Raw genomic sequence first — 10,750 nt, forward strand, 5'->3', positions numbered from 1 at the left:
GCTGACGCGGTTCAGCACTGACTGTCGCAAAGTTTCAACCAAATGCGCTGGCAAAGTGCCAGGCACTTTGGCTTTGGGAACTTCTGTCATCGCGTCAACCGCATCATTGCCAGTAGTGTCGAGGGCAGTCACCACGTTATCAGTTGGCGCCATCGTGTCCTGAAGGTCATTATCAACAGGGACAGAGGAAAGGTATTTACGAAGCGCAGCGAAGGATTGTTTCCTTAATTTGAGCTTGTTAATTTTCGCAACGCGAAGTGGGTCCGAAGCAGTTGTAGCATCGGCAGGAATTTGCACCGTAGTCTTAGACTTCGGTCGCGGTATGGGAACATGCTTAGCATCGCTCAAAGAAACAGCCTTAGTCTTAGCTATAGGCTTAGGAACCATTTCCAGAAAGTCGAGTCTAAGACTCAGACAATGGGTGAGTAACTGCTGCGGCGCAATGTGAGGCGAGGACCGAACAAATGATTGTCGATACCAAAATGTAACAGCCGTCTCTTACCTTAGCTGTGTTAGCGGAAGCGGAGGATCTCGTCCACGATTGGCGACCCAGCGTTAGGCGCGAGAAGAGACAAGGGAAGTCGGGATTCGAAGACATACGTCGAGAACGGTGACAGCAAGGTCTTGAACCCTGAACACTAGTATAGTGATACGTTAAGTGTCTGGCCGAAGCACTTCACCTGGGTGGCTTAAATGCGGCCCACCTGCCGCCATCTCCATTCCTGGAGTCTTGGTGCCGTACGCTAGGTTGTGATAGCGTACCAGAAAGTGAGTTCGTACAGTTAACGAGTATGGTTCGTAAATACGGGACCGTACCGTTACTGTGATTAAGCTTTAATAGCTTAAAGATATTCTAAGGTAAATGTAGCTTGCTACAGTCCCATGCAGGATGTCTTCATCGTGACATCCCATGCTTCCCAACAGCAGTTGCTGCCTGCAGGTACAACGGGCACAGGCATGTCATGGCAAGATGGTGGTCGCAAGTGACAGCTGGAGAGGCGCATCGGTTCACAGCATGCAAGGCACACACCGAAGTCACACCACTACCGCAGCCATAACTACACCTATGCCACCCCTTGGTTAACGCCTTACCACGTAAACACAGACTGACACCCGTCACCCAGAAGTGCGCTGTGTGTTCATCTGCTGGCGCACATGCATGCTTAGTGGACTGGTGAGATGCGACCCCCCCTTCGTTTCATGCTCGGCAAGCCTGCCACTGTGTACTGGATATGTTCACGATGTTACAGAGACGCTGCACCTTGGCTTCTGTGTGCAATGTGTACGATGCTCGACCCCACTGCTCAAGCGGGCTGCTGAGGCGGCTGGGGGCGAGCTGCAAGCTGGGGGTGCCATGCCTGCTTTGAGTGGGCAGAAGGTGACATTGCTGTTTGTGAAAGTTGAGGTGCGTGTGGTTGGGGAAAGGGTGCACGGCGCGGTACTGTTTGAGTATGCACTGTGTTTGGACACGACATAACTGGCACACGTGTGCAGGTGGATGACCCCACCACTGTCGAGCTGGTTCGGTGCAAGGTTGCTGCACTGGATGTTGGCCGGCTGTGGAACAAGCTACCTCGCCACAAAGCAGCCGGCAGTTCTATGCACCAGGTCGACATGGTGGGCCACGTGTATGTGGCCACCGATGGTACCAATCTGGCCGGATGGTATGGCGGGCAGGGTGTGTATGCAGAGGGTGCAACAGGCATGAGGATGCGGCGATGCAGGAGGGCAGGCGTGTCAGAAGTAGGCTGGGCAGGGAGGGTGTGTGCAGGGAATGTGCCTGGCGTGCACCTTGATGGGCCAGCAGCCTTGTACAGGCTGTGAACCCCATCTGGGTGTGCTGGGTGACCAGGTGTGCATGGTGCAGCTGGCGAGCCAGCACCTCCATACAGGCGTATGTTTCTCCGCCCCTGCATTGCAGCAGCCTGTTGTTGGAGGGGTTGCGCTGTGCAGCTGTAATGTGACAGCAGCAGGCTGTGCAGGGGGGGTGTGCACATGGGATGTGCCTGGCGTGCACCTGGATGGGCCAGCAAGGTGGCAAGGTGGCAAGGTGGCAAGCAAGGCATGCCGCCAGCAAGGTGGCAAGCAAGGCATGCCGCCTGTCGCTTTCGTACAGGTGGTACTGCCCATAGCTGCAGGCATGGCGTGGGGCATTGGTGAGGCGGAGGACATGCACGTGACGTGGGAAGGGTGATAGGCTAGAGTGTGGCTGTGTGGCACTAGATAGCAGCACTCACTCCTGCACTTAGCACTCCAAGTCTGCCATATCTTTGACCAGCCCGCATAGTTGACACTCCTCGAAGTATGTGTGTGACGCGTTCTGTGCCGATAGCAGGGATCTTTCATGGCGGAACGGGACTTGCTTGAGCAGCAGGTTGTAAAAAGAAGCCCTCCGCACTCTGGGGAAACGGGGGTCATTTTACCCGTAAATTTGGGTCAATCCACCCGTAATTTGACAGAAATTACGGGTCCGTAACACGTTACGGGTCCCGTAATTTGAGCACAAGGATACGGGTGAACATTTACGGGCGACTACCCCGGAATTACGGGTGGATATTACGCGGTGCTGCAGGTGAATTACAGGCGCATGTAACCAATTACACGCACAATTACGGGTGAAGACCCAGTGATTACGGGTGGATATTACGCGGTGCTGCAGGTGAATTATGGGCGCATGTAACCAATTACACGCACAATTACGGGTGAAGACCCAGTGATTACGGGTGCATATTATGTGGTGCTGCAGGTGAATTACGGGCGTGTAGCAGCTGACCGCTGAAAAGGTCTCTCGAGTTGCTGGTGGTCGTCCTCTGCGCGTATTTATAGCACCGTACTGTGTACCGGCTGCTACATTCCCCCCCTTTGAAGGGGTCCGTCTCGGGCCCTTAGAGCCTCGTTTTACCACCAGCCTGTGCCTACCTTCGCCCGGCCGGGTTATAGGCGGGGTTGACGTCAGTGAAGCGCACCAAGCACGGCTCCGCCATCCGGAACACGTGCTGGCCGTTGACAGTGACTCTGCAGCAGATGCCACCATGCAGGCACCTGTCGCCATCATACACACGGTACTGTGTCAAGTAGTCGTAAAAGGCCACATCTTCCAAGCATGCGGGATGGAGTGTGTAAATCTCCACGGGCGGCATGCTGAGGTGCAGATGGCCACACACCTTACCAATGGGGCCGGTCTGCAGCACGCGCCGTGTGCGGCTCATGGTGGTGATGAGTCGATGTACTGCAGACCGGCTGACATCGTCACCTGTCAGCGGGCGCAGTATGGCAGCGCAGATCATGGGTGAGCACAGGTCATGATGCTGCAGAGCAGGCTGCCACATAGTGCATTGCTGGTACTCACTGCGGGGATGTTGGCCGTGGTCAGGTATGCCAGTGTGGGGCTGATGACTGTGGACGCCAGGTATGCTGATATGAGTCGCATGAAGTAGTCATGACCCGCTGCACCCGTGCCGCTGTCTGCCGGCACTCCCAGCGCCACATGTGACACAGCAGTGAGGTCCACATTCCCCACCAGCTCTGTCTAGATGCACCATGCAGAGAGGGCACAATTGCGCGTGTGTCACAGCCATGGCAACAGGTTGGGTGGTATTGTGCTAAGGCACAGGCAGAGCGGCAGCCTGGCAACAGGGCCGTGGTGGTGCATCCTGGAATCAGTGAACCATATGCACGCACCTTCATAGCGTACTTAAGCACGTAGAAGGACCAGCTGGCTGAGTTTATGCGTTGTATGTTCATGTGGGCCCCCCACAGCAGCGCCAGCATGGGGTGGTATGGGACCACATTCCGATGCACCCATGATGGCCGATAATACTGGTAGTGCAGGGTCGCTGGGTCGACGGCAGGAGTGGATGCGCGGTATGGTGCCCACGGGAACTTGTACTTGCATATGCCCGATGCACAGCAGCCAGCATGGCCGCCAGATGTGCAGATGTGCATCTGCTTGCGCAATACATGCTGGAAGAGGTCGTGCTGGCAGGGCTCTTCAGGCTGCTGCCAGTACTCTGCTGTGTATGGGCACAATGTATGGCTATCATCCCTGCAGTACTCAGCGGGCACACAGGCAACGATCTCGGATGCTACCCGGTCCACGTCCTCAAGGTGCACCCACAGCACAATGTGCGCATGCAGGCTGTGCCAGTTTTGAACCTCATAATGCACCACCCAGTTGGTGACGCAGCCAAGGGCCCCGCCGGCCTGGACTGCCTCGCGGCCAGCCTTCATCATGTCAGTCATGAAGGACTGAACACGCTTGTGGGCGATGAATGCGTTCTCAGCTGGGGTGTCTTGCCATGTGAAGCCAGCACAGAAGCTGCAGGCAAAGGACAGCAGCACAGCACGGCCAGAGCAGTGCACTCATGGGTGATGGGTGACAGCCTGGCATACTGAGCGAGGACATAAGGCGGACGGTGCCATGCAAGGATGCCCTCCAAGAGGAGCAGTTTGAATAAGTGAGCCCCGGCAGCAGTGCGACTTACTCCTGCAACTTCTGCTCCAGCGAGTCGACTTCAGGCCAGCGTGTGGCTGAGACTTCGTCAGTTGTGAGTGTAAGAAAGAAGGACGGCATCCCAAAGCAGTCCACCATGCACAGCAAATCTTGGAGGTTGCTGCGGTGCCATGCAGGCGTGTTGGGCAACGTGGCCGGGAGCTTGTGCTTGAGAATGTGACAGATGGCGTCCTCGTCAGTCACATGCGGGTGCTGGGACTTGTAGTCCAGGAGCGCACTCTCCAGCACGGCCTGTACATACAGGCGGGCGTGATAATTGTGACATCAAGTTGCACGTGCATGTTGCTGATCCGAACATGCAAAATGTAACAGCTGGGTGGGCACCCATGGGCACCCAACATTCCAGCATGCATCATGCAGCGCATATACGACAGCAAACCCGCCAGGCGCTCACCTCTGTATTCTGCTCTTGCAGCCGGGCACTCTGACGGAGCACATGCATCAGCAACAGGTATGGCTTGCACAATGTCCAGACACTGAAGAGGCACTTGGCGTGGTATGCTAAGTACTTCACAAGGGTCGTGCTGCCCACAAACGCGCCAGCCCCAAAGGGAAACAGATATGGGAACATGGCCATCTCTGCAGACAGGCCAAACTGATAGTCCAGTGGGGTCCCATCCACGGCAACAGCCAGGTGGAGCTCGGGCCGAGTGGGCGCCCGCAGGACCAATCTTTCCGCAGTGTACAACACGGGTGCATGCTTCATGGCTGCACGCTGGACAGCAGGCACAATCACAGATATCAGTGAGCATGCTGCCTCTGCAGTTTCCAGGGTGGCAAGCACGAGTGGTTTGCAGGCTTGTTCATTGGCGACAAATGATTGTATGTCAGCTGGAGAGAGATATAGCAAAGGGTGATTGGGTGGGACTTGTTTGGCCACGGTGAGGAACTCCCTGACAAGCGGGTTGTGCTGCACACTCCATCCCAGCACCTCCTGCAGTGCCGGGGGCAGCATGTTGACCCGGCGTGTGGAGTCCCGTGCCCAATCCAAGACCAGCGCTTCCATGAAATGCTGCTGTCGAAGCTTGTCAGCAACAAATCCAAAGGCAGCTGAAAAAAAACAAGTCCAATGTCCACTAGGCCTATCCGCAGTTGGTTGATGGCGTCCAATGACACGATGGCCTTGGTTTAATCTGGTGGATGGAAGACGAGAAACTCTGCTCGCTCATTGCCAGTGTTCGCAGGATGCAGGGGAGCGCAGTGGGGACATAGGCGCCACAGGCCTTCGGGTGTGGTCGTGCTGCTGGCATGCAAGCTGTTGTGGAAGGAGTACGGTGCAATGCCAGCACCGATGGGCTGCACAGTGGCCCATCGCTTGAGGTCATCATGGAGGTCAGTGCTGGTGACACTGCACACAGCGCACACCACAAGTGCACTGGCCAGCAGCATGCTTGTGACAGTGCCCCAAGCCGCCAGCCGCACGGAGATACCGAGGCTGTGGCCCGGGCCACTGCACCAGGATGCTCTGAAGTACCCAGGTACACGTTGCTCAGGATCTGTTACAGCAGGACTGGGCGATGGCATTTCGGATGGATGACAGGTCTGCTGGCGCTTTGGCTGTGCAGCGGCCCGCTTGCACTGCTGCGACTGCTCCTGCTGCTGCTGCTGCTGCTGCTGCTGCTGCTGCTGCAGCGGTGCTTGCTGTGATGACTGCTGTGTTGCCGCAAGCAGCCGCCACATCTCAACCGCAGGTCTATGCTGATCAGCCCATTCTGCCAAGACCTGCTCCACAGTGAAGTCACAGCGGCTGTCCATCCCATGCATGACAGCACACACATGACCAGCCTGCTCGGCTGACGGTGTTTCTGACATGCAGAGGCCAACCGCGCGACAAGCTGTGACGAGATGCTGGCGGTGTTGCCCTGTCCACACACCCGGCACCATATCCAACAGGCGGTAAGACACGGGGGTGCCAGCGAGGCCCATCTGCAGAATGAGGCAGACCTCCGTTTGCGCTGTGCTGGAGCCCCAATAGCAGACCTGCAGCCCAGCCGGGTCAAACACTGCGTGTTGACTCGGATGAAGATGCTGCAGTGCCTTCAGGACAGCCCAAACCGTATTGCCAGCAACTGCAGAGAAGCCCGAGACACTTCACTAATCACATGCCCACATTGGCAGGCGCTTACCGGTGCTTCAGGACAAGCCTACATTTTCTACGTGATCGCGGTTTGGTTGTGAATCGTTTAGCATGGATGTCGTGTCAGCTGTACCACCGTTGCTCACTGAGCCTTCAACAGGATGGGCTGCACGGACGGCTGCTGCACCATGCAGACCTGTCGGATGGGGTCATATGCAGCAGACGATTCAGCAGGCGTTGCAGCTGTATATGGACACGGCTGTAATGACGGTTGTAATGCACATCATGATTGCACCTTCTGCAGTCACCAGAATAGGACATGGCATCCTGTAATATTCCTTAGTCGCTGAATAGAGGCGGACTGATGTGGGCTCGTACCAGATGAGGGGTCGTACGCCACTACCACGGCCATAACTACACCTATGCCACCCCTTGGTTAACGCCTTACCATGTAAACGCAGACCGACACCCGTCGCCCAGAAGTGCACCGCGTGTTCATCTGCTGGTGCACATGCATGCTTAGTGGACTGGTGAGATGCGACCCCCCCTTCATTTCGTGCTCGGCAAGCCTGCCACTGCGTACCGGATACAGTGTTTTTTTTTGGTAATATATTACTTTTTTGGGAATAAATGGGGGTCTGAGCCTGGAAGAAATGGAATAATTGGTCAGTTGGCCGTACTGGTTCATTACTTCGGCCATAAGTCGCCCCAAATGCCTTCTGCACATACAAAGCTGAACATTTGAAGCTTATACACTATTTATCGGCGGCTGGTGCAATGCAGTGGTGTTGATGGTGCCGACAGTGTACATATATATAACTTTGCCTTCACGTGCTCACGACGTTTATGGACAGTCAAAGTGGCTCCACACACTGCCCAAAGAGACACTGGCGCAAATGGTGGTACGGCATGTGTGTTTCCAGACGTCAGGTGTTGTGTACAGCACACCGTACAGCCTTTGAGGGGGGGGGTCTGGGGGGGGGGCAGCCCCCCCCCAGCGACTATACAAAAAGGAATTGTAAACGCAAGAAACACCCAGTTTATTACTCTAGGGTATTAGGCCCCAAACGAAAAAAAGAACACTGACCGGATATGTTCGAGATGTTACAGAGACAGGGTGCTGAGCCCAAACGTGGCCCGCCTCCCTGCTGTGAGTAGTTGCTTGGTACATGCTGAGAACTGCACTCCTGGGCCATAGTGCAACCCGAGATACCGTGCCGTCTCGTTGCCGGTCAGCACCTGTTACACCGCCCCACCTAACCGGTACTCAGCTTCCATACACCGCTTCCACTCACGCTTAGCACCCCCAAAAATGAGGACCTCACACTTGGCGGCATTCGCGGCCATACCCGTCGCTTTGCAGTAGGCTTTGAGTAGCCCCAGAAGGCATTCGGCTCTATCGTGCCCTGTCGCTACCAGTGACACATCGTCAACGAAAAGTAGGTTAGTGAGTTCACCGCCTGCCAGGCTAACACTCTGCTCACGAAGGGTGCTCCATTGTCTAGGGAGGCATATACGGCAATTAGCATCGTGAGCATCAATATAATGAGCGAATACTTCTAAGAAGAGTCCAAAAAAGGGTTACGCTAAGGGGGCACCCTTGCTTAACAACCCACCCCACCGTTAATTCAGGTTGTAGCGGCCGCACCACGGCGGACGCCACCCGGCGACAGCCCAAAAATTTTCGCGTTTTGGGGTACCGCTGGATGGACACACCGGGGCGCCCAGGATCGTTTAGAGAAAGGAATCGACACCAGTAAATTGTTGTAAGCAAGATAGGATCAAGATTTGTATGCGTGCGCGGAAGCGGAATCAGAGTTTTGTCCTGAGGCCGTAGGCCCAGGTGTGGTTGTGAGCCTGATGTGAGCAGAGTTTTACTGCCTCTTGGCCACTAGGACCAATGTCGGATTGGAACCTAGCCGGTTGTTGACGAGATAAAATGGGTGGAAGTTATCCACGCCAAGTGAAGGCGATACCTGTTACAAACTGCCTTGGCCGGTGCGTCCTGCTACCATGCGCGGGAGTTGTATGATTTGAATACCCCTTGGAAAACATCGGTCAGGCCGCGCCTTATATACGGCAAACGCGCCCGCCATTCGTACAACTGTCGTATGGTCAACGTAAGACGCAGCTACCCTTTTCACGCAGCAGCTGCTTCATTACACAACGGCAGCTACCGGTTTACGCAGCTCCAGGCCAGGTTCATGGCGGCCGACGGAAACTGAGAAAAAACTAGTAAAGGATATGTTCAAGAACGTTTCTCAGACCGAAGCTAGATCGTAAGACACACAACACCTGTCACGCCATATGACGTGCTAACAAACATAAGAAATGCGGATGGATCACTGTCGGTAAATGATTATACAATAAGAGCTTTCCTCAAAGCGCCGGCTTGACTCGGCTGGCTCACTCCAGCTTCGTTAACTTGATGAGCGCGATCGCGGTAGGCGAGGACGGGCTGGGAACGGATCCCTGTCGAGCCTAGAGGTATAAGTCCTGCTCTGATACGCGTCTCGAGGTAGGGTAGGATCACAGTCTTCTTACATAAAACAGGCCTATCAACCCTCCTGTGAATATATTATCCGTAATAATTGATGGTCTGTACGCTCACGAAGAGTTGCTTCCAGAGCCAAACGACAAATATTTGGCCTCTTCGCACTCACATTTATGGCGAAGCATCGACTGATCCGCGCCGGGCCTTATCACACGAGGCCCTATCCTGGATACGTAACGCTCATCCGACTAACGACAGATGAACAACAACTGAATATCCTCAAACCACAACGGAAAGCGCCTTATACGCTAGTCAAGCAACACCCTAAGTCTTAACTAAATCAAGACGAGGTTCGTCCAACTACCTTCGGTTGGCTTAACCACCTGCGGATAGCGACTAATATAAACAGATCACTCCCCCCCCAGCTCATGCGCGGATTGCGCTGGGTGAGCTGGCGGTAGACCACCCAAAAGGCACTAAAGTAACTGAATGGCGCGCGTTGTGTCCTTAACCAGGGCGCGCTTCCACAAAGCATTGCTGAACACAACCAACCAAAACTTAGTTCCTACTTCCAAAATACTCAGACGGCCCTCCCGTTGCACAGCACGGAGCCAATCCAAACGTGCTGGATCCGCCTGGGTAATATAAGTGCGCGGCACAGCAGCGATGACAGCTACCTCAGCATGCTGACATGCCACCGGCAGCACCACATCCATCACCTCTTCGGAGATATCCAAACCTATGATTGGCATGGCGACTCCATCAGAGCGAGCCTTTGCAAAACTCTGCGGCTGGGCCGCATAGAGGGTTGCCTTATCGGGCATATACCGAACGGTGCAGGCACCCTCCTGCAACTGCTGCATTGCCTTCTCATCCCACTTCCAAGGGATAAACACTGATCCCACACAACCAACTGCGACGGCTTGCGTTAGAACGCTAACATCCTCAGCCCTCACAGGATCCTTCCTCATGATGCCTTTACTTCCGGCGGTCACCAATGCCTTCACTTTGCTGGGATTGTGCTCTCCTGGCATCACACGGGCCAAAGCTTGGCTGACCCCCTTAGTCGTGTGAAGCTCGAACGGGCCCGAGCACGGATGCTCCTTGGCCTCAGAGATTCCCGCCATCGCTTTCTTGGCAGAGGGGCGTGTAGGGGCTACACAATTGCGCAACTCGCTCACACTAACCACCTCAACGTCTCCGTTGTCGTACACCACCTGAAACATGTGGGACCTTCCCCTGCGGCCAGCATACGATGCTACACCCAGCGACCGGGTGGTGCGGCGACCTCTTCCTTTAGACCCCCTCATAACAGCCACACCTTGGAGGTCGTGCAGGTACTTGGGTGGCTCGGGAGCTGCACCCCGCGCAGGTTCGGAAGACTTCCCTTCCAAGGCTTCAGTACTGACACCTTTCGACTCACACTTTGGGCAAATCCATGCACCCTCCGGTATCTCCTTCACAGGTAGCTTAAAACCCTAAGTGTGCCATCCAGTGCCGCACGCATCACATAACAACATCCATTCTTCACCATCAGGAAACCTACACACCTCACAGGGATGCCCTGGAGATGGCCTAGCCAATCGCGGGTCGACCACGTGATCATCGATGGGCAAATGACAGGGCGCACAGTGACTGACATGGGCAGTAAGCGTGCTGCCACAGC

The 10,750-nt window shown here is 55.2% G+C and overlaps 2 protein-coding genes across 2 annotated transcripts; one reads left to right on the top strand and one right to left on the bottom strand.

The window, feature by feature from the left end:
• Positions 1-5,792: 5,792 nt before the first annotated feature.
• On the top strand, positions 5,793-6,691 carry VOLCADRAFT_99072 (uncharacterized protein; the record flags this gene model as incomplete). The annotated part of the gene is made up of 2 exons (XM_002957854.1): positions 5,793-5,991; positions 6,330-6,691. 2 exons carry the CDS (start codon positions 5,793-5,795, stop codon positions 6,689-6,691), a joined length of 561 nt encoding a protein of 186 aa, XP_002957900.1.
• Positions 6,692-9,560: 2,869 nt separating this feature from the next.
• Positions 9,561-10,310, bottom strand: VOLCADRAFT_99073 (uncharacterized protein; the record flags this gene model as incomplete). Its single annotated transcript, XM_002957882.1, has 1 exon — positions 9,561-10,310. The coding sequence occupies one exon, from the start codon at positions 10,308-10,310 to the stop codon at positions 9,561-9,563; it is 750 nt and encodes a 249-aa protein (XP_002957928.1).
• Between the last annotated feature and the right edge of the window lie 440 nt (positions 10,311-10,750).

Source organism: Volvox carteri (assembly GCF_000143455.1).
Source record: "Volvox carteri f. nagariensis unplaced genomic scaffold VOLCAscaffold_81, whole genome shotgun sequence".
Taxonomy (NCBI): Eukaryota; Viridiplantae; Chlorophyta; class Chlorophyceae; order Chlamydomonadales; family Volvocaceae; genus Volvox; species Volvox carteri.